The sequence below is a fragment of the Stigmatopora nigra genome, chromosome 13, assembly GCF_051989575.1.
Source record: "Stigmatopora nigra isolate UIUO_SnigA chromosome 13, RoL_Snig_1.1, whole genome shotgun sequence".
NCBI classification, from domain to species: domain Eukaryota; kingdom Metazoa; phylum Chordata; class Actinopteri; order Syngnathiformes; family Syngnathidae; genus Stigmatopora; species Stigmatopora nigra.
In genome coordinates this window covers 7,072,804-7,095,960 of record NC_135520.1, presented here as the reverse complement: position 1 = coordinate 7,095,960, position 23,157 = coordinate 7,072,804, and the positions used below count along the sequence as shown (strand labels likewise).

Sequence of the window (23,157 nt, the reverse complement as noted above, 5' to 3'; positions counted from 1 at the left end):
TGGGTGTGCTATAGTAACATTTAAAATATATTTTGAGGAATTAGGTATATGATTTCATGCGTAAAATTAGAAATCCCAAAAGGTAAACATTGGCTACCGTAAAGCACGTTTTTGTCATCGTTAAGTGTACCTAATGAAGTGGCCAAGTTTCCGTGTCGTGATTGGTCACGGGTGGCTCACATTTAGATACCACGTTTGCCATTGTCCGTCGTCACCCTCATTAGGGCGTGTGCCGGAGGCACTGCTGTTGCTTCCGCCCTATGGTCCTCCTTTCCGGGATGCGCAACTTTCGTTTGCCGGCGATCGTGGAAGAAAAAAAAAGAGAAAGAGAAGGCAAGGCGCGGTCCTCGCTGCGTCTAGCAAAGCCTCTCCCGCAGCATGTCCACCAAGGGGAAGACGTCCGATTCTGTCCGGGTTGTGGTCCGCTGCCGGCCACCCAGCAACAAGGAGGCGTCGGCCGAGAAAAGGAGCTCCGTCCTAGAAGTGGACGCTGAATTGGGCCGCATCTACGTGCGCAACCCGAGCGCGACTTCCAGCGAGCCCAATAAAGAATTCACCTTCCATTCGGTCTTCGGATGGGACTCCACCCAGTGTGAGGTTTACGATGATGCCGTCAGGCCGTTGGTGGATTCGGTTCTGTTGGGCTTCAACGGGACGGTCTTTGCCTATGGGCAGACAGGGACCGGGAAGACGTGGACCATGAGGGGCTTGCCGGCTGACATGGAGAAGCGCGGAGTCATCCCCAATGCTTTCCATCACATCTTTGCGCACATCTCCCGCACCCGGGGACAGAAGTACCTGGTCCGATCCTCGTATTTGGAAATCTACCAGGAGGAGATCCGGGACTTGCTGAGTGAGTATGGATGCACTGAAAAACAGGCCAACAACAGCAGTTGAGGTTTACACCTTTCTTGTCAAGATTAGATGATGTATTCCCTCAATTTGACACTACCACTTTGCTATGAATTACTAATTCAATTACTCTTCTCAGAATGGCATGGAATCTTCCTTAGAAATCTTCAATTTAGCTGGGAAAATAACTTTCCCCAAATTATTTTTACAACAACAACAAAAATTCCCAAATTTTCTTTATAGTAATATATTTTCTTCTTTGAAACTGTTTTAATCACAAATCTGTCTAACCTACTACATGTCCCTCTTTAAAAAATGTGCTACTTTAAAGAAAAGGAAAAAAAGAACTTGCATGACTATCCCAATAAAATGTATAATCTGATTTATATTTTTGTTATTTAAATATACCAATGGTATCTTTTTTTCCAGTGCAAAATGGCCGAAAGCTGGAGTTGAAGGAGAGCCCCGAGAAAGGCGTGTATGTCAAAGACCTGTCTTGGGTGGTCACCAAGGACCCGGCTGAGATGCACCACCTGCTGACACTAGGCGACCGCTCCCGCTCAGTGGCCTCCACCGACGCCAACCGGCGCAGCTCGCGCTCGCATGCCATCTTTGCCGTGACGGTGGAATGCGGATCCGAGTCGGAGGAGCCGGTGCGGGTGGGCCGCCTCAACATGGTGGACCTGGCCGGCAGCGAGCGGCAGAGTCGGACCGGGGCTCGGGGTGTCCGCTTGCGGGAGGCTGCTAAGATCAACCTGTCGCTCTCCGCCTTGGGAAACGTCATCTCGGCGCTGGCCGATGGCAAAGGCGGCCACGTGCCGTATAGGGACTCCAAGCTCACCCGCCTCCTGCGAGATTCGCTAGGCGGTAATGCCAAGACGCTCATGATCGCCACGGTGGGGCCCTCGGAGCAAGACCGCCACGAGTCCTTGGCCACCCTGAGGTATGCCGGCCGCGCCAAGAACATCAAGAACAATCCCCGCGTCAATGAGGACCCTGAGGCGGCGCTACTCAGGGACTTTCAGAGGGAGATTGCCAGACTGAAGGGCCTCCTGGAGGAGCGGGGTGCCGTGGCCAGGGAGCGGCGCCAGAGACGTAGGGACAGCAAGAGACTTAGTATGGACATTGCAGAGCACCCAAAGGAGGAGCACGATGGAGAAGTCAATCGGCGCCGCTCTGACCTACATTTGGATGACGCCGGCTGGGATCGGGAGGCCGTGGAGAAGATCGTTGAGAAGTACAAGGTACGTGAAATGTCTGATCTTTTGTCTAAATATGTTTGAAAAGTTTCACAAGGACATTTTCAATACAGATCCAGTGAAAATCTTAAGGCCAGATGAAAATTAGCGAGAATATATAATAGATAATGTATCAGGGTCACATGTAGGTTTGTCCTATTTAGAATGATGAACCAGCATGCGGACACACACAAGGTATGGAGCCCCTCAATATCACAACTAATCTAATATTTCCTCCCTTTCCTTTAAACTACTTCACATTTACCTCCAAATATGTGACTAAATGAGGCCCAACCCTAAACTGTAACTCGTCTTTGTGGCCAGGCCATGGAAAGCAAATTACTAGAGGGAGGCAAGACCATCATCGATCACACCAACGAGCAGCAGAAGTTACTGGAACAGAAGCGGCAGGAGATCGTCGAGCAGGTGAGAAAAGGGCTTCACATGGAAGACCGCCCAACCGACTCGACCCATGATACCCTGACCGTTTTTATCCACTAGATCCGCCGAGAGAGAGAAATACAGCAGCAGATGGCGCTACAGGATGAGGAAACCCTGGAGATAAGGGAGACCTTCTCCACCATGCAGCAGGAAGTGGAGATGAAAACCAAGAAGCTAAGGAAGGTGAGAGCATGAGTCACTCACCACCGTGTGTTTGTGTGGTTTCATGTGATGTATGCATTTCCAGTTATACACTAAACTTCAGCTGGTATGGGCCGAGATGCGCGATGCCTTGGATGATCACGTTGCGACCAGACAGGAGCTTGAAGAGACACAAAACGAGCTCACCCGAGAGCTCAAGTACAAGTGAGAACAACTTTTTTTGTACCATTCACAGCCAGTCTTACCATTTATTATGAATTTGATGTTTATGATTGTCAAAGACCGATGATAAATAAAAAAATACATGTAGTAAAATATTCAGTAAGGGCCATAATTGGACTAAATATTTTATTTTTTTATTCAGTTTCATATTGTTTTTGAATTAATATTTCATCTAAAAAATGTCATTAATAATGTATAGGAATCCTATTTAAACATTAAATATTCATTACATATATTAATTTAATTTTGAGATCTGGTTTCCACATATGTGGACTCCACATTTGTGTCATGTAGGTAAATTAAAAATGTTGATATTGTTGCCTAACATGACCCGAAATGTGGTGTCCAATTATGTGAATGCCAGGTCTTTATGGGGTTAAGTTCAGTTTTTTTTTCATGACTACAAATACTCATGTGCCTTATAGACCGTCCTTTGTAATTTTGGACTATTTTCAGAACCCTCCTAATGGAAAACTTTGTCCCACCTGCTGAAAAGAAGAAGATCTTGAACCGACTTGACTTTGATGGTGATGAAGATCAATGGAAGCTGAGGTCGGCTATCCCATCAGAGAGGTAAGCAAGCACTCGTGTAAGACCCTCCCCCGCAAAACCGGCTTCCATGATATTCTTCTTATTTCTTTGTCTTGAATTTCTCAGCGCGCCCACTCAGGTCAAGAGGAGACCTCTCTCATCCGTGGGATATAAACGTCCAATCAGCCAGTACGCCCAAGATGCAGTCGCCACGGCAACCGGTACCTCGTCCAGATATCAGGTCAGTTCTTACAGCTTGAGATAAAAATTAAAAATGGAATTCTACAGTGGTAACTTAAACCATTTAGCTGCCATTAGCCATGTTTACATATAGCCAGTAACATTTTATTATTGTATTTTGGACAATAACCCCATGTAAACATGGTCCAAGATTCAATAGTATTTATATTCCAGTTTTTAAAGGCAATGACTCTCCATCTCTAAGGCAATTTTTTTCTTCCCTTTTTACAAGATCCTGTTTCTCATTTGTGACTTTACCTAGGCTGAGAACATCATGCTTTTAGAGTTAGATGTTTCTCCACCTGCTATGTTTAACCTCAATCTGGATGGGACACGTCTGGAGAGGGCCTTCTCCCCTGTTTTCATGCCGGACCCCCAGTCAGACATCACCATACGAGAGAGGACTGGGTCATTAGCCCGAGTCAGAAAGTCGAGATCCTGGTAAGACTATTATGTATAATACTTTTTTACCCTCAGGCATAGCAATTGTTGTTGAGAATATTACTTTTTAATCCCTCTTAACTGATAACTGATACAATTAAAATACACCTCAAAAGTAGCTTTTCCCCCATTGTCTTTAACCCATGGACTGCCAATGAGTGCCTTATGAAATGTTTTAATTTGCCTGTTGCAGGTATCAGGCTCCACAAATGGCCCGTGTCTCCTCCTTGGCATCATTCGCCACCCTGACATCACCGTCTCGAAGTCCGTGCAGCAAACCCAGACCCATGTCGGCCACTTGTATGGCGCCCGAGGCCTCGCTCGAGACCTCGATCGAGACTGGCCCCTGAGCAGCATCGCTCTATTTAGTTTCCATGCAAACATAACAACACCAATGTGCATGCGGACCAAGTGTACTAATCAAATTGCAGATTTTAAAACAAAGTTCTGCCGTTGTGAGCGGACGTCAGCAAAAAGCACAGGCAAAGCTTTTGTGTTTTAGCATTTAAATTGCATTATTTGGAGTACTGGGGACGTGTGTCGCTTGCTGCTGTAACTTTGAGGCGAATATACAAATTTAGTGGCTTGCACTAGCTGCCTTATTATTTTTTTAACTTCAGTGGCGTAAAGTGGCATTTGATTGTGTAATGTACTTTATGTGAAAATAAAAATGCGGGTAAAGAAAATATTAGAATTTCTTTGCTACTGTACAAAAATAATACATTAAATTGCATTTATTAAATTAGATATAGCTTTAATATTTTTAATTGTTTTGCTGTCTGGGAAATTGTGACACGTACGCTTTCGTCATCTCCATGGTCACGTGATTTTTTCCCCTCCCCTTACAGTAAAATCCAATATGGCGAACGAAGCAGTCCCTACGAGGCCTAAGCGGCGACATCAACATTTGGACTGAAGACGAGGGCTGCACGACAACATCGCTGACGTGACGATGAGGGAGCGACAAAAAAAGAAGAAAGGAAGGACGTGGGCGGAAGCCGCAAAGACGGTACAAAAATTGTTTGGCTCTACAAGTGCTTGATCCGTGCACAGACTCCCACACATACACTGACTAGAGAACAGGCCGAAGTCCCAACCATAATTCACAAAAACACTATAACTTCGTCGTAATAACACAAAAATAATATATTGTTTACTATTCAGGTCGGTCAGATGGCTTTGTTTAATGTATGCTTGATGCCAGAATGGTAGAATATTGCTGATCAGATCTAGCCTGGTGCTGATAAGTCAAAACATAGCAGTCTTCATTCCCCAATAAGAAAAAGTAAATGGTCATAGTTGACTTCTTAAACTTTAGCCAAGTTATTGTCATGTAACAATAATACATCTAATCATCTTGACTCCAGATTCAATCCAATCCCAATCCAGATTGCCAAATCTGAAAGACATCTTTAAAACCTTACTTCCCATGTTTAACACCATGATATGTATATTTATGCATTATAACCAGAAAATGAATCAAAAGTGATGGACATATCTGAATCGTAGTATCCATGAAAAAATGCTAGAACTCATCTGTCATTTCATTTTCTAAATGGCTATATCCTCAATATGGTCGCGGGGGTGCTGGAGCCTATCCCAGCTGACTTCAGTCCAGTTGAACCTCCCCATAGCTTTTCTTTCCTTCCCCGCACTACAAAATGTGTTGATCAAGTTGTTTGTTTTCTCAGGTCCTGGAGAAATACCCCAACACCCCTATGAGCCATAAAGAAATTTTGCAGGTGATCCAAAGAGAAAGACTTAAAGAAATAAGGTAAAAAATAATACTAATAATACAAAATACAAACACTAAAACAAAATGTCAGAATGAAATGTCTGTTTTCACCACTGTCGTTGTCTATGTTCACATTTTCTGGCATTCTCTGTCAATACTCTTTTAATTGTTATCATTTCTTTTTTTACGTATCATTGTCACTGTTATCATCCAGAAAGTAAGGAAAACATTGGACTCCACCAACCACCTTAATTCTTCCACTTATCTAACACACACACAGTTTGAATGAGTTCTATTAATATTAACATGTCCTATATTACATTGCATGAAGACAACAGTATTCATAAAACAAAAGTATACAGTTTTTTTATTAGGTCATAGCAATTGTACGAAACAAAATAATTAGATTAAAGATTCTTTCAGTTATACATGCCCAGCATTTATAATCTTGCCATTTTTGTGTATTGCCTCTTAGAAATGCAGTAAAATAGGAGTTCAGCAAATTTTGATATTTGTGGTTTAAAGCACTATTTGGCTAAACATGTCTCCCTCCCCTATTGATACAGTGGAACATCACCGTTGGCGTGTCTGAATGCAATGCTACACACAAACTCCCGCGGGGCAGAGGGTATCTTTTACAAAGTTCCGGGCCGAATGGGCGTCTACACATTAAAGGTCAGATTGAGCACCCTGATTCCAGAAAGAGCTCGATAACATGCCGAGTTGTAACCCCCTCCTGTATTTTCAAAGAAGGACGCCTCGGAGGTGGCCACAGAATCGTCGGATGGAGACTCCGAGGAGAGCAGCGGCAATCTTTCCGACTCCCGAAGCTTGGAAAACAACAGCGGCCCTCGGGAAGGCGGGAGGAGGCGTTGGATTCGACCAGGTAATTGTGCTTTCCCTATGGGAGCTACAAACAATTATTTTCATAGTCTACTAATTGTCATTAGTCAATTCATTCTACTTCAAAGTAATTCAGGTTTTGTTATACTGTTGTCAGGGCAAAAGCCGCTTTCTAATTTTTATTAGCGCCTAAAAAAAATCAAAATCTTCCCTTTTTGGTTCGTTTTTTTAGTCGATTAATCAACTGGCAAAATATTTCTCCCAGAAGAATTTTATTTCTAGTATTTACGGTTTACTTAAGTATTCTTCAGTATTTGGATATATACCATTTGTAAAAAATAACAGTTTTCTGCTTTTGGGCTATAAATTAAATTTGACTTGACTCAATGGTGGCAGCCCTAATTTTAACTTTACGTTCTTGTCTATGGGTAAACCATAGGCTCATCTTTTGTGCCTCTGCCCTGGTTTCAGTTTCGTCAAAACAAAGAGTGGTGCATTGTACGTTGGGCGGGCCGCCGCCAGGAAGTTTGTTTTGTAACGTCTGTGTTTTATGTCTCAACAGTCCCCTCTAAGCTGCCGTCACAGCAGCAGCCGACGTCTCCTCAGCCTCGTTGCTCGTCTCCGTCTGTCGCCGCTAAACTCATCTCGCCTTCGCAGAAGCACAGCAAGAAAGCGCTCAAGCAGGTGAGCAGGTTGCTTTCTACTGTGGCTATTTACATTCAGCAGTGGTAGATTAGGAAGAGCAAAGTGTCATTTGAAGACTGCATGCATATTATTTTGGTCTTGTTTATGCATTTTTGGTTTGGGAGCAAAACAACGCTACCTCGCTTGAATGCTAATATCACAGCTTGAAACATATGTGGGTGGTTTTCATTTTCTGCCATTGATAGCACACTTCTATTGCCAATAGCATTAGCATTTAATGGAAAATATAAGACATATCCTTCTGTTGATGTTTATTTATTTTTCTCAGTGAGAAATGCCTGCACGCACGCACGCACGCACGCTTTACCCAAACAGCCTTTTTCCTCTTTGGAGCTTTTAATGTGTGTTTCATAATGAGCTTTCACACGACCCCACGCAATGTAATTCAGCCCATCTGTCCCACTCCAACTCAATGTCCATTGTGTGTTATGTAACTGTAATAGTCATTTTGCTCTTATTTTAGCGAGGCAAGTGGGTCAAAGGATTCATTCATCGATGGTAAAATGCGTTGACCCTTTATTGTCACTTTCTTTGCTCTTTCGGTACAGGCCTTGAAACAGCAGCAACAGCGGAATCAGCGCAGGCAGGTGGCAATGCCGACAACATCAAGTTCAAGGCTGCTGCTAAAGACCATCAAAGACATGGCTGACAACCTCTCCGGCAAGACCGGTGGGTGTATGCTACGCATCAACCGCCGACGATTCCAGCCAGGTCTCAAAACAATATCTATTTACTGATAAAAAACTTTCACCCACAGATCTTTGCCTCCCCATTGGATCAAGGAGAGTTTCTCAGCGCTCCGGTCCTCTCAGTGCAGGTAATGTCAAATGTAAACCTATTGCTAATGTTATTGTTCATTTATTTTTGTAACTGTCTGATTTTTGGCATCAGTAGATCAGTAAATAACATTAAAAATAAAATTTCTTAATCTACAGGGCACTTGAAACGCAATAGGTGCAAAATTGACGTGGAGACGCCAGACTCAATTTTGGTCAACACCAACTTACGGGCCCTCATCAACAAGCACACCTTCTCAGTCCTGCCACTAGACTGCCAGCAAAGGCTTCTGCGACTTCTGCCCGAAGTGGACCAGCAGGTGCCTAGAATTATTTTACAATATAGCGGTTTGAGATTACTGACCCGCTTCTCTCGCCTCACCAGGCCTGCACAGATGCTCTCCTCAAGGTGACGAGCTCGGCTTTGAACAACGAGTTCTTCACGTCGGCGGCGCAGTCGTGGAAAGAACGTCTAGCTGAGGGTCAGTGAAACTACTGGACAGGGCTGCCACGAGAGAGCTTGCAAGTACAGTTTGTGTAGAAGTTCCATGTTCTCCCTGTGCCTGACTGGGTTTTTCTGGGTACTCCAGTTTCTTCCCACATCCCAAAAAAACATGCATGGTAGACTAATTGAACACTATATTTTCCCTAGGTATGAGTGCAAGTGTGCATGGTTGTCCGTCTCATGATGCTCTGCGATTGGCTGGAGACCAATTCTGGGTGTCCCCTATCTATTGCCCAAATTTGGCTGGGATAGGCTCCAGCACCCCTTTGAACATGAATGAACTGTATTTCCAACCAAAAACAAAACATCTGCTTTTGCACTGTGTAAAAGTAGAAGGGCAAAAAAATTACGAGATTCATATGTAAGAGCTCCTTATTTCCGTGATTTCTCGACTATCCAAATAACTGTTTGTGGCAGTCCTACTTCTTTCTGATAAAGGCAACATTGCTTTAGAATTTAACAATTCAATGATTTTTTTTTCCTCACCAGGTGAATTCACTCCTGAGTTGCAGCTGAGAATGCGCCAAGAAATTGAGAAAGAGAAGAAAGTTGAGCACTGGAAGGAGACCTTTTTTGAGAGCTACTATGGTAAAAAGTAGGTTGAACCCTAACTCTTGGAAAGCACCTTTTTCTAACCAATGCAGGGGTGGACAACTCAAGCATCCTAATTTGACTCGAGTCAAACTTAATTTGGCTTTTTTTACATGTTAGAAAACCTAATCATAATATAACTCCTACTAATTTTGAATTAATGCCATACAAATATTCCTTCCATTTATAGTTGTGGGCTTAGTCTTGAGGAATCCAAAGAGCTGACCAAAGCGGACTTAAAATGGGAGCCAAGGCATCGTCAGCCAAGAATGGCCGCTAGAGTATCGGAGGACCGCAGCAGGAGCGACGGCGGTGCCGCCAAGGACGCAAAGTCCAGACTGTTGCAGGAAAAGACACTACCTCCTCCAAAAAAACCCCTTATCATCCCAGAGCTGATGAAGACCAGGCGCTCTCAACACGCCACCGACCGCAAGCTGCCCCCGCCAACCTCCATGCTGCAACCCGGGGAGCGCAGTGAGTTAATCAAGCCAGAGGCACGGGTAGAGCCGAGCGAGAAAAAAGATAAAACGGAACCGCCCCAGTCACTTGTCAAGACAGAGCCGCTACTGGATGCCGGTATGAAGGTACAAGCTGATCCGCCAACGTCTGGAGTTAAGCCTACAGAAGAGACAAAGGCTGAACCCGAAGGCCCCTCAAAATCGCAGAAAAGAAATCCTCCCAGCGAGACAGAAGATGAGGCCACACCCGAAAAGATACAGCGGATATCCTCGGTTTCCTCAGTGTCCTCCATCTCTTCCATATCTCCCATATCTCCTCCTGCCTCATCTGAAGCCAGCCCAGCTAAACCAGATTTGATTGGCAACCAAAGAGTTCCACCACTCAAGGTAAAAAGATTTTAATGTAAATAGTGGTTCAACATTCGCACTGTTTTATTGGAGCTTGTCTGGGAGTAAAATGTAATCCCAATACACGGGATAGTCTGTCCAATGCTCAATTGCCTTACATTAGTTAATTACAAATACAGTACATTGAATTTAAAAGTTAAATAGTTTTTTACTGCGTTTTTGAGAATCACCAAGTTATGTTTTTTTTTCTCCGGATTGTTTATCCAAGTTCACATTCCTATTTTGTTGCAGATTCCGGTGTCAAGAATTCTTTCTGTGCCCGTCTCGCCCAGCCAAGTGCCGCTGAGGACACCTCTCAGTGCTTCCCTTAGCAGTCCCGTTCGTACTGGTGCTCGCACTTTGGCAGACATCAAAGCCAAAGCTCAGCTCGCGAGAGCGCAACGAGCAGCGGCGGCCGCTGCCTTCAGGAACGCGTTGTCCGCAGGTGATCCCGAACCAACCAAACCTCCCCCGAGTCTAACGATACCCTGCAACATCACTGGTACACCTCTCTCCCGCCCGACAGACTCTGTTATCCCACTCAGTCTCAATGGCCTGAACCCTCAAGACGTTAGAACAGTCAGCATTCAGTCTTGCGGGACTAGTTCCGCCTCAATACCCGAATCTCACGAAAATCCTTCTGGATCAAACCAAACCAGTTTCTGTATACCTGCAAACAACCCGCTGGTCACCAGGCTTTTGCAGGAACAAGAAGTTCCTTTGGAGCAGATCCGCCCAAAACCTCTCGCCAAGGGGGAGGCCAAAGTGTCAAATGTACACTCCAGCAAGAGGACAGTAGGAGCTCACGAGCACGATCAGTGCGACACAGTCGATAGGGCCTTCTCCGACAATACCAGGCATCTACAGGAACCTCTTGACCAACCCCCTCAGGACCAGATCTTACAGACTCAAATGGAAAGGAAACTTCTGGTGAAAATACCCCAACAAAGAGACCATCAAGCCTCACATGGCGAAGCGCATCAGGATCGACAGTGGATATCTGTTGGCTTCTTTGGGCGGAAGAGGACACCAAGACCAGCCATGTCGGGGCACTACCTCCTCAACGTGTCCACCTACGGCCGTGGGTCCGAGTGCAAGCGGCCTCACCGATCCGCCATTCCGAACACGGACGGTCTGAAACGAGAAACGATAGATGATTGGGAGGTGGTACCAGAGAGGACAGTTGAGTCTGTAAGCGAGTACGAGCAAATGGGAAACCTCCTACCCTGTCCAGAAATTAATACAGAACCAGCGTTTGACAATAGTGTGACTAACGAGAACCCCCCAGGGCTTAAACAATTCTGCAATCAAGGAAAACTTGAGCCATATCTTCCCCCGAAAGAGGCCAGTCACCAGCAGCCGTGTCCCTTTCCAACCCCCAGGATGTCCATTCATCAGGAATCGGTTTCACCCCGTTACGGCGGGACCATTAGCGTTTCTCTCCCGCACACCTTGAACCGCAACACCACTGTTGGCGCCGCAACCGTACCAGATGCCGGTAGCGTCATGTCCTTCTCGGTGACAGTTACCACCATTCCCGAGGACAGGAGCACTCCCCCACAGGAACAATCCTTCATCGAAACCTCCGGTATGGAGGACGCACAGTCCAAGTGCTATTGCCGTCTCAAGGCCATGATCATGTGTAAAGGATGCGGGGCCTTCTGCCACGATGATTGCATTGGACCCTCAGAGCTTTGTGTCTCGTGTTTGGTGGTACGGTGACACCCGCAAAGGTGGTTACACCTTAGTGACCACGTTTACACTGGATGATCTTTTTACAGGCTGAGCTCTTCGTAGAGTTTGCTTCTACTCTCCCAGGTTTGTGGGTTTTCTTGGTGCTGCGTTTTTTAACCACCTTTCGAAAACGTGCATTAGGCTCATTGAAGACTCAAAATTGTCCTTAGCTTTGAATGTTGGTTTGTCTATTCATGCATTCAGAACGTCTTATGAATTCTTAATTTTCACTTAAAATTGCAAGCTCTAGCCAGTTAGCCAAGGCTAGTTAGACAATCACGAGTATTTGAATGCTAGTCTTAAGCACGCTGTGTACCACCTGAGAAAGCTGAATTTCCTAAACCTTTTGTGAGTTGTGTATGTTCACTGTTTTTTGCGGTCAACCTTTGACCATTTTACCTGCCACCATATTAGCGCTCTAAAAAAATGGATGATCAAATGGTCCTTTGTGCCGTTGGATGCTGTTTTTGAAACATCCGTTTGTAATCCAATCGCTAGTCTTGTCGGATCCGATAGACAATGTTTGCACTTAACTTTAGCTTGAGATATATTTTTCAAATAGATTTATCAAAGCTAGTTTTTAAATGGGAAAAAAGAGGGAAAAATGAATGTTATTCTTGTAGAAACTCGAGACTGTTTGAACATGTTTTTGTTTTTAATTATTGGTCCTAAATCAGATTTAAAAGGCAAAAAAAGGGCGTTGATGATAATCACAGTGCGTAAAATACCTCCTATTTAGCGTTTTTCCGCACACCAGGGAAAGTGCAACTATTTTTTTTAATTGCGCAGTTGAGTCTCGCTCAGAATCATGTATAGTTTTAAAGATATTTCAAAATGATTCTTTTCTACATCATGCTTTATATAACTCAATTGCCATTGCACATTACATTGGAAAAATGCCCAATTTAAAAAGTAGCGCAACCCTTAAGCACTTCAACTCTGACAAATAGAAAAATATATTGCTACTGTTTTTTTGTAGATATCTTCTGTATATATTTAAGGCCAATGCATGGATGTACACATTTTCTTTGTGTGGAAGGGACAAAATGATCATGCGGTTCACTGCAAATCAACTACCCAGAGTCAAAACGCTAACACAGTTGATTCGGCAAAGGGTGATTTAATAGAGGTGCAATATCGAAAACAAGTGATGCAACGATCCGTTCAGAAAATATATTCTTAATATATATATATTTATATACGCTTGACTATATAGTTTTTTTTTCCCCCTACGCAAGTCAAGCTTTTAATCTTTCCTGGCGGTGCAATAGCAACAATGCCAAAGTCACCTTAAAAAAAAAACCAACCTAATCAGATCTAATTTTGAAATGTTTAACTAAGAAATTAAAGTAATATATTTTAATTAATATATTTTTAATATAACAAATATATTGGCGATTGAAACGCAACAGGGTATTCTGTTTTTTTATGTCCAATTTTCTTGTAATTTTCTCTTCGTTTTTAAAGGCCCAGTGGACCAGAATATCTTTTTATGGTCTTAAGCCTCCAATGTCATCTATGTGATAACATTTGAGTGTCTACATTTTTTGTTTTATTTATCCTTTAAATCACGGGTGATAGAAGCTTATTACAGAGGTTTACAATCTAGGTTGGGTTCATTTCATGTCAATGGGATTCTGTATATTCCCTCCAAAAATACTAAGAAAATGAATCAGATAATTTGATTCATCCCTGTTTGGATTTGGAGGTGAAAAGCATTATTGTGGATCATTGAATTGAAACGAACCCATAAATGCTCATCAGATCTGAATAATAATAGATAAGCTGCCCCTTAAAGGGAGTGAGTGTCAATAATGGCCAGCATTTTAAGGCACAAATGTCATTTTGTCCTAAACGTGTGAATGTAATATCACGATCAGCACTATTCTGTAAGAAAAAAATATTTTATTGAAAACTCTTGTAGATGATTATAAATAAAAAAACAAACATATGAATGAAAATACTCATTTTGTTTTTCCACTGCTGTTTAGTCAACAGGTTTGTATTAGCACAATAGAATACTATGTATGTACATGTAGGTATATGTATATGCATATGTAAGTAGGTATATGCATGTGTAGGTATATGCATATGTACGTAGGTATATGCATGTGTAGGTATATGCATGTATATTATTATTTTTTAAACAATTCTTAAATAATAAAATTGCTATCTTCATTCAATTAGGTTAGTCAAAGCATTAATGCTGAGTAAAAGTTTTCTTTATGCCAGCAGGTGGTGGAAAAGCAGTTCTTCAAATATCAGGGAATGATAAAACAATATTGTCTGGGAGGTTTGGCATTTAGTCCAAATGTATTCGACGTCTTTTGCAGGCAATGGCAGTGAATGGGATGGAGCGCGTCTCCTAAGACGAACGACGTGTGTGCTGCGCATGTGCGGACAGAAGCAGGTGACCGCGCATGGCATCTCTGCCGTCACCGCCGCCACCGTCGCCGCCTAGCTCGCCGACTATGCCGAGCGGCGCGTCCCTGTGCGCGGCCACCAGCGCCGCAGTACTCCAGGGGCTCCCGGAGAGCAACGAGGCGATGACCATTACGAGTATGATGGACGGCCATAGACGCTTTTTCCGACTGTCGCGTTGACTGCTGTGAAAGAACGAGTGGCTCCATCTTTCCCTTCTTTTTTCCCCCGCATGAACATCCGTGCTGTTTCCGATGCAGCGGAGGAGATGCTGACGATGCTGTAACTGTGGTGATCGAGGCCAGATTCCCCAGTTGGGCTTGGATTGGACAGATGCCGGTTGGTAAGTGTTTTTTGTAAGAATAATTAAATACATAAATAAGGAAAACGATGATAAGGGTCGGTGATGGTTATTAATATGATGATTATGATGTCACTGCTGGGGAGATGGGGCGTTTGTGAGTATACGTCATGGCCGCTCCGTGGGAGATTTTCGGGAGATACCGCAGAGCAGCGCCAAGCTGATGCTGAAGGCGCGGTTTGGACGTGAATGCACCTCCAAGCAGCGGCAGCAGCGATGATGTCACTCGCGCAACATCCGTCGTCGATGGCATAAAGATGGATTGGAAATCGAGCTGCCACAAACGATGATTTTCATAGTCCAATAGTCAGCTATATTTAAATCGGGTTAAAAATGGCTCAATTGTTTCCCAGCGTGAAAACATCTCATTTTAGATCATCATATGCTTGGAGGACTGCAGAAATCGCTGAATATTTCCTGTGATTCGACCCCCCCTTATTTATTTATTTGTATTAAAAAAAACAAGGGAAAAAGACTAAAAGTAAGATCATTTGGAAAACCAATAAATCCCCCAAATTATACATATTTAAAAATTGTTTTTGTATTAAAAAATCTGAATAAAAATATCAAACATATGATTCATGCTGGCAGACCTAATTTTGATACAAGGACCCATTTGAAATGCTGCCAATTATTCATGACATACTTTTTTTTAAAGATATTTGCTGTATTGTTATTCAAAAGTATCTCTGGAATGTAAATCCAATGAAATATATGTTAATTATCTGAACAATTATTTCTCTCTGTAGATTCCTGATTCATAGATCTGCAACATCGCCAATCCACCAGCAGGTAGGCCTTCAGAAAACCAAAAGCGACTGGTCACCACCATGGAGCGCAAGTCTGGCGACTCCCTAATACTGATAAAAGTCCAATTGCGTCATTGTTTCGCCACAGGATGATCGAGGAGAGCGGCAAGCGGGGCAAGGTCGCCGTGGAGAAGCGGCAGCTCTTCATGGAGATGAGTGAGTGGATGACCTTGGCCGGGAAAGAAAGAAAGACCTCTTGGCATGTTTGTCGACCGCCGCCTTTCTTCCCAGGAGCTCAGAACTTTGACGTGATCAGACTGTCGACCTACAGGACGGCCTGCAAGCTGCGATTCGTGCAGAAGCGATGCAACCGTGAGAACCTAAATCTATTGATGTCACAGTCCACCATGGTTTTGAACAGTTTTTTCCCCCCTTGCATGTTAGTTCACCTGGTGGACGTATGGAACATGATCGAGGCCTTCCGGGACAATGGACTGAACACATTGGAGCACCACGCCGAGATCAACGTGTCACGCCTGGAGACGATCCTCTCGTCCATCTACTACCAGCTCAATAAGCGGCTGCCTACCACGCACCAGATCAACGTGGAGCAATCCATCGGCCTGCTGCTCAACTTCATGGTGGCCACCTATGACAGGCACGCTCCGATTTACAAAACAATACAAGAATATATATCATCTTCATTTGAGGTACTATGTCATCACCATGTTTTTTTGTTTTGTTTGCCTGTGCAGTGAGAGCCACGGCAAGTTGACCGTGTTCTCCATGAAAGCCATGCTGGCAACCATGTGTGGAGGAAAAATTGTTGATAAGCTACGCTGTAAGTACACACAGTACATACTCTTTGCCAACCAATGAGTCCATTGAAAATGTGGTTGCTCTTGATTCATTTATCTCTTATTTTTGTGATCTGGTAGACATTTTTTCCCAAATGTCCGACTCCGGCGGCGTGATGGTGTTCGCCAAGTTCGACCAGTTCTTGCGCGAGGTGCTCAAGCTCCCCACGGCCGTTTTCGAGGGTCCCTCCTTCGGCTACACTGAGCACTCGCTGCGCACTTGCTTTCCCCAACAGGTGGGATGATCGCATTGCGCCGATTATCTTCTGTTTCAAAGGATTTTGCTGTATCTTTTAATCAAAATGTGGGCCCTGTTGGAGATTTTACTTGACGTTAATAGTGTACCATTTTGTGTTATGTGTGTGTGCGCGCGTGTGTGTGTATTTGCATTTGCATCCAGAAGAAGATCACACTGAACACGTTTTTAGATGTCTTGATGGCGGACCCTCCGCCACAATGCCTTGTGTGGCTGCCACTCATGCACAGACTCGCTAATGTCGAAAACGGTATGTATCAAAAATCATTCACAATAATACCTTGACACTTTGCATAGCCAAATGTGTATGGAAAGTTAAATGTCGGAACAATAATACAAACATGTAAAATTCTCCGCTTTCAGTCTTCCACCCGGTGGAGTGCTCGTACTGCCGCAGTGAGAGCATGATGGGTTTCCGATACCGTTGCCAGCAGTGCCACGGCTACCAGCTGTGCCAGAGCTGCTTCTGGAGGGGCCATGCCAATGGACCCCACAGCAACCAGCACCAGATGAAGGAACACTCATCCTGGGTGAGTACGGGGGTTACTGCCTTTTCGCCATTTTTATCACCGCTCATTGTGGGTCTTTTTTGGAATTTTGACAGAAATCTCCTGCTAAGAAGCTGAGCCACGCAATCAGCAAATCGCTGGGCTGCGTTCCCATCGGCGAGCCCCCGCATCCCGTGTTCCCCGAGCAGGCCGAGAGACCCCAGGAGCCTCCTCACAATGTGTAAGCCGTCAAATCTCATATTCCGCAATTGCATGCATTTCTGATTGGGATGAATCCAATATCAAAGTAAATTAGGAAACTAAATAGTATACGTCATTGTTCTGTCACAGGATAATCTAGGATTGAATTAATATACATGGGAAACAAAAGGTTTTAAATCAAGAAAATCAGGAAATATTAGTACAAATAAGAGAAAAAAAGTCCTATTGATTCAAAAATGTTCCATTACAAAACTAAAGTAAATTCAACATTTTCTCTTAGTTGAGGTTTAATACATAAAGTAAATAAGTATTGGTGCAGAAAAGCAAAGTGGATAAGAACAAGGGGGTGGGTGGGTAAGGAGAGCGTGACGTTGGGCGTGACGAATAAGAGAGAGAGGGAAAGGATGCAGCTTTTCCGTGGCAGCGTTCGCACCCGCAGCATCAGCAACGCAGACAAATGTTGGATGTGTTTAAATTTCTTTTCTACAGCCTCTTTCTTGTTTTAGGTAAGATTGATATGCATCATTTTATTCACCGATTCATTCATTTTTGTGTACCACTTATCTGCACGGAAAAAAAAAACTTTTGTAGTAAGATTTTTTATTTATTTAAAAAAATCTAATTAATAGAGAATATTTGCAGTTTTATATCCCTCATTGACACTATTTAAATAATATGTAAGGGAACATTTGCCATTTTTTTTTTAGGGTTAGGCTTATCATTTTAACTGTGATTTTAAATGCTTATCTTTCAGTGATGGATTAAATGATGAGCCTATTAAGGGTTCCAAGATAGATATAGTATGATTTTAAAAAGTGAACGACATATCTGCTAAATATAGCCCACTTCCATCCCTAGATACATTTATTTCACAGCTAGTGTTTCTAATTGTCATTCTGTCATTCTTTTGAGGCTGCTTTTTTTTGTTCTCTGGATCAGAGCGCTTTACAAGTCAGTTTAGGGAAGCAAAAATAGCATTTTGGGACCCGTCGCCTGGACCAGAAGGACACTTTGGCAGCTTGATGTTCATCTGCTGTGCATTTAGATTCCTACTTGGCATTCAAGTGGAGATCTAGATGCTTAATAAATCCAGTTTTTGCAAGCGTGAATCACCATGGTAAAGAAAGAAATTTAGGTGTAGTGGGTGTCCAACGCAAAGGGCCAATTTTACGCCATTTTGGTCCTTTGTGATTTCCTTTAGTAGCTTCATGCATTGATGTGTTTTGCCAGATTGAATCCTCGACCCCCGAGTTTTGCCCCCATCGCGTTTCCTTCATTGAGTGCACCTTTTGAACTTTTCTTTGCAGTGCCTTGGAGAGTCCAAGCCGACTGGATGAGGAGCACCGCCTCATCGCCCGCTATGCTGCGCGCCTAGCGGCCGAAGCGGGAAACTCCACGGTAAGAATTGACCTTTTGGTAATCTCTCACTGACCAGCCCGGCCGGCTTCAAAAACAAAACAAAAATGGATGTTTTTTTTCCCCCAACCTAGCAACAACAATGCCCTCCCTCCGACTTGACGTTCAACTTTGACGCCAACAAGCAGCAGAGGCAGCTGATTGCCGAGCTGGAGAACAAAAACAGGTGGGATTCGGCCTTAATGGAATGGATGTGGCTTGAGCGACAAAAGTCCAACAAGTGTGTCATTTGGGGTTCAGGGAGATCCTGCAGGAGATCCAGAGGCTTCGTCTGGAACATGAGCAGGCTTCGCAGCCCACGCCCGAGAAGGCCCAGCAGAACCCCACGCTTCTCACAGAACTCAGGCTGCTCCGGTAAGAAAGACCTTTTAAGAAGAAGAATAATAATAACTTCTACATTTCTAAAAAAAAATAAAAATACAACAAATGTGTGTGTGTGTGTGTGTATATGTGTGTATATGTGTGTATACGTGTATACGTGTGTGTATATGTTTATGTATATATGTGTATGTATGTGTATGTATATATGTCTATGTACATATGTATATATGTATGTATATATGTGTATATGTATGTATGTATATATGTGTATATGTATGTATGTATGTATATATGTGTATATGTATGTATGTATATATGTGTATATGTATGTATGTATATATGTGTATATGTATGTATGTATATATGTGTATATGTATGTATGTATGTGTGTGTATATACATATATATATGATAGAAATATTATAGGAATAGTATTGAATATCAAATAATGATTATAAATAATAACCTGTTGATACCACAATGTTAAATTTGGTTTAGAAGAAAATGTAGTTGACCTAAAATTTGATGTCCATGTATGTTGCCTTTTGTTTTTTGTCAATGACCAAAAATACTCCTAAATAAGTCACATTTGTTATGTGCATGTCAGACACAGGAAGGACGAACTGGAGCGACGTATGTCAGCCTTGCAGGAGAGTCGGCGGGAGCTCATGGTGCAGTTGGAGGGACTAATGAGGCTTCTCAAGGTTCGCCTCATTTACACGACACACAATTTCATTTTAAATGATCTTTTTTGTCTTTTTTTTTTAATTCCCATCTGCTGACCGACAGGATGAAGAACAGAAGCAAGCGGTGAGTACCATACCAAATGGATTTTCGGTCAATGAAAACCCCGACTAATGCCATTTGGGGTCTCGATCGCCAGTCGGGGGGCTCCCCGCACTCGTCGCCCAGCCACAGCGCGGGCTGCTCAATGCCCATGCCGATTCGCTCCACCTCGGCCGGCTCCACCCCCACCCACACGCCCCAGGACTGCATGGCGGGCCTGGGGGGCGACGTGATGGAGGCCTTCGCTCAGGGTGAGTCCAAAACGTCGTACGCAGAAAAAAAGATGAGTTCTTGAAAAATGCGGCTCTCAGGTGTACCTCGGAATCTGCGCAACGACCTCCTGGTGGCTGCCGACTCCATCACCAACACCATGTCGTCGCTAGTCAAAGAGCTCCACTCGGGTGAGATGTCACCGATCGGAAAAATTGCACCAAAACGGAAAGTGACGTTTGCCTTTTATTTCCCAAGTGGACGACGTGGCAGATGAAGAAGAAACAAACATGAGAAATGGAGGCGAGCGAGGTAAGCGGAAGACAAGTAGCGTATTTTTCGGATTATACGTCGCACTGAAGTATGAGTTATACTATATTTTACGTTAAAGTAATAGTAAAAATGGGCAAAAAAGTCACCTTAATGTGGCACGTTAACTGTTTTTTGGATCACTATAGCATAAAAAGTGCAAATTATAGTCTGGAAAATATGATAGGAGTTTGTAATTAATTTAGTCATCTTCTGAACTAGGGCTGCGGGGGTGCTGGAGCCTATCCCAGCTTCCTAAAGGTAATATGATTATTCACTGCTAACCTCTCTCTTAAATTGAATTGGATGTCTAGCACAGACATTGAATAAAGGGTTGATGATATATTTTTAAGGTTAGTGTACTGCAGTCTTATGTAGATTAGTTTATTGTCTTTAAAGACATTTCTATAAGCTGTAAACTTACTTAAATGAGTTTGAAGCATTATCATTTAGATGATTTTGATGAGATTTCTGTAAAATATGTTTTAAATGATTGATATTTCATGTATTTGGTGCTTTCTTTTAAAATACTGGGTTTTTTGTGCATGTGTACAGGCACAATGCGAGTACAGAAGCAGTGAAGCATCTCGTCCACCGGTGCAACAATGAAGACGACGCTTCCCTGGCGCTAGCACGTTAGAATACTGCATGCTGTAATCCAAACACAATTTCACTATGTGAAAAACAAAATCAGACAAAAAAAAACACTGTTTATTGACACCTGTAACGGGAGGTGTCTAAATAGCGAGTGTGTCGTCCCGTAAACACAAAATCATTATGTACAGTACACATTGGCCACGCCAATATGGCGCAATTCCTATTGCTTTTTAGCATTTGGTTCACTTTCAAAGCTGTTTTTTAATTTAATTTAATTTTTTTGCATGATCACGTCAGGCTAAAATAACGATTTGAATTCAATTTGGTGGCGAGTGGGTGAACAGCATCGCCGTAGGGCATCAAAGCAACCACAAAATAGAATATTTTGGCCTATTTTTTTTTTCATTTTATCATGCAGGCTTTCAGGCTATGTTACACGCTACACTGCTGCTACTGTGAACAACACGAGTACACAACTCTTCGCTTGAGTTTTGTGACTACGTGTGCTTTATCGAGCGAAGCCCGATGCTCAGGGACTGCAGAGCTACAAAATGGGAGCGCGTGAAACTGTTGTCAAATTCCGTCGAAAGTCAATAATGAAGTCAACAAATTGCTTTGTTAATTCATTCCGTGAGTGTGTGCTTGTGTGGATTTTTTTTGGAGGGTTTAAGCATGTTGGTCAAGTGATAGTTTGTGTTTGTAGTTTTCTTTTGGTAGGTCATATCGTTTAAGAGGCTTAACAAATCCAAACTGAATTGATTTTTTTTGCAGGCGGTGAAGCCAAACCTTGGGGAGCTGGGCCAATGAGAATGTGCATTATTTGGCCTAAAAAGAATTGACAAATCTATCCCAAATTTATCTGATTATTTTGCAATGATTAAGACATCTATTGATGAAAAAAAATCCTTCCTTTATCCTTTTTGTTTGTCCCTGGAAGAACATGTATTTATTTTTTTAAATTTGATCTACTAATGACCTGATTTTTAACTTATTGTTGGATAATCCTATGAAAAAAAGCTAATGCAAATTCTTAAAGTGTAACAAAAGTGTAACAAAAGCAACAGAACTAGAATGGATTTTCACACTAAGGTCAGTAAAATCATATTCGTACGATCCATACAAAAATGTCTTTTTGATATTGAACTTCATGAAAAAAGGCAAATTTCAGAAAAGTTAGACACCGATGACCCCAAAGAGATAATCTTTGGTTTTATGCAGTTCTGTTTTTTGTTTTGATGACATCAAAAACACATGTAAGTCCTCTCTTTTTATCGTGCTTTAACTTTGTGATGTTTTCGATCCGATCGCTGCTTTTTAGGACATTTTTGTGGCTTTTTTTAAATTGCTTGTCTTCTCCTAAGCCTCCCAAGTTTGTGCCAAACTGGAATGTCCGCGTTTTTAAATGTTTGCGCGTGTGTCGGTCGGTGCATGTCATTCACGCATTGCCTGGACACGCTCACATTTTCATCCGATCTTTAAAATTCATTTTATCGTACAAGCAGAGCTCATTGGAAAAAAAAACTAAAGTGATGGAATTCTTTTCGTTTCTTTCAAACAATGTGCAAAAAACCCAAACTGATGTTATCTATTAATGTCTATGTGTGCGCGTGCTTCCGCTATACATTTTGATTCCTTTTCACTTTGTGTGGAAAAGACTACTGGTCTTTATGTAAATAATTCAAATGTGAGATATTAAAGATTTAAAATATGATTTTGACGTCGTTTGTCAATTGAGATATCATATTTTCTAACCACTTGATCGACTTTTTTAACACGTGGTGGTTTAATGATGCGTTCCAACGAGGTTCCTATAAAGTCGGTTTTCCACGTATCCGACATCGGAATAAAATGATCAACAAGCCCTATTTTGGGGCTGATGGTTAATGGAATCACAATGTTGGATGAGGTACATGTGGAAAACAGACTGAGTAGATAACTTCAAGAAACTGCAGTTGGGGTCGAATGTTTGCGTTGGCCATTCTGGCTCATTGCAAGTAACTAATGTATGTTTATCCTTTATAGTACATGCAACTCTACTCTGCACAGGAATGTTTTTCTACTACGTGGTTAGATATGAATTGATGTTTATTGCCAAGATTTTAAATCACGACTAACCTCCCTATAGGGGAAAAAAAACCCTGCTTTTAGAGAAGTTCTGAGCGTGCAGGGTTAATGTCATTGTTTAATGATTACATTTGGATGCAATTTTTAGACGAGGCACCGTGAACCATGGAGAGGAAACGAACATTGGCAAAGGTAAAACACATACTTTGTGCATATTTCAGGTATAATGCAAATTGGCAA

At 42.7% G+C, this 23,157-nt stretch overlaps 3 protein-coding genes across 7 annotated transcripts; all 3 read left to right on the top strand.

The window, feature by feature from the left end:
* Positions 1 to 162: 162 nt before the first annotated feature.
* kif3cb (kinesin family member 3Cb) lies at positions 163 to 4,874 on the top strand. 2 transcript variants are annotated; one of them, XM_077732091.1, is made up of 10 exons: positions 163 to 597; positions 676 to 853; positions 1,282 to 2,096; positions 2,415 to 2,516; positions 2,592 to 2,714; positions 2,779 to 2,897; positions 3,372 to 3,488; positions 3,573 to 3,687; positions 3,949 to 4,127; positions 4,321 to 4,874. In XM_077732091.1, exons 1-10 carry the CDS (start codon positions 379 to 381, stop codon positions 4,475 to 4,477), a joined length of 2,124 nt encoding a protein of 707 aa, XP_077588217.1. In that variant the 5' UTR covers positions 163 to 378; the 3' UTR covers positions 4,478 to 4,874. The 2 variants fall into 2 exon arrangements, with proteins under 2 accessions (XP_077588217.1, XP_077588216.1); XM_077732090.1 differs by having other exon boundaries at positions 164 to 853.
* A 33-nt stretch (positions 4,875 to 4,907) lies between these two features.
* asxl2 (ASXL transcriptional regulator 2) lies at positions 4,908 to 13,808 on the top strand. 2 transcript variants are annotated; one of them, XM_077732083.1, is made up of 12 exons: positions 4,908 to 5,136; positions 5,819 to 5,901; positions 6,429 to 6,537; positions 6,616 to 6,748; positions 7,268 to 7,389; positions 7,959 to 8,079; positions 8,168 to 8,227; positions 8,346 to 8,506; positions 8,572 to 8,668; positions 9,181 to 9,286; positions 9,473 to 10,127; positions 10,380 to 13,808. In XM_077732083.1, the coding sequence occupies exons 1-12, from the start codon at positions 5,080 to 5,082 to the stop codon at positions 11,847 to 11,849; spliced, it is 3,174 nt and encodes a 1,057-aa protein (XP_077588209.1). In that variant the 5' UTR covers positions 4,908 to 5,079; the 3' UTR covers positions 11,850 to 13,808. The 2 variants fall into 2 exon arrangements, with proteins under 2 accessions (XP_077588209.1, XP_077588208.1); XM_077732082.1 differs by having other exon boundaries at positions 6,613 to 6,748.
* A 440-nt stretch (positions 13,809 to 14,248) lies between these two features.
* dtnbb (dystrobrevin, beta b) lies at positions 14,249 to 22,564 on the top strand. 3 transcript variants are annotated; one of them, XM_077732098.1, is made up of 19 exons: positions 14,250 to 14,625; positions 15,393 to 15,435; positions 15,541 to 15,608; positions 15,684 to 15,764; positions 15,837 to 16,050; positions 16,148 to 16,233; positions 16,331 to 16,485; positions 16,650 to 16,755; positions 16,869 to 17,035; positions 17,110 to 17,234; positions 18,523 to 18,613; positions 18,706 to 18,797; positions 18,872 to 18,985; positions 19,559 to 19,655; positions 19,741 to 19,761; positions 19,835 to 19,988; positions 20,049 to 20,138; positions 20,206 to 20,259; positions 20,812 to 22,564. In XM_077732098.1, the coding sequence occupies exons 3-19, from the start codon at positions 15,542 to 15,544 to the stop codon at positions 20,835 to 20,837; spliced, it is 1,740 nt and encodes a 579-aa protein (XP_077588224.1). In that variant the 5' UTR covers positions 14,250 to 14,625; positions 15,393 to 15,435; position 15,541; the 3' UTR covers positions 20,838 to 22,564. The 3 variants fall into 3 exon arrangements, with proteins under 3 accessions (XP_077588222.1, XP_077588224.1, XP_077588223.1); XM_077732096.1 differs by lacking the exons at positions 20,049 to 20,138; positions 20,206 to 20,259; positions 20,812 to 22,564 and having other exon boundaries at positions 14,249 to 14,420; positions 14,543 to 14,625; positions 19,559 to 19,761; positions 19,835 to 19,983; XM_077732097.1 differs by lacking the exons at positions 20,049 to 20,138; positions 20,206 to 20,259; positions 20,812 to 22,564 and having other exon boundaries at positions 16,653 to 16,755; positions 19,559 to 19,761; positions 19,835 to 19,983.
* The last annotated feature ends 593 nt before the right edge of the window (positions 22,565 to 23,157 follow it).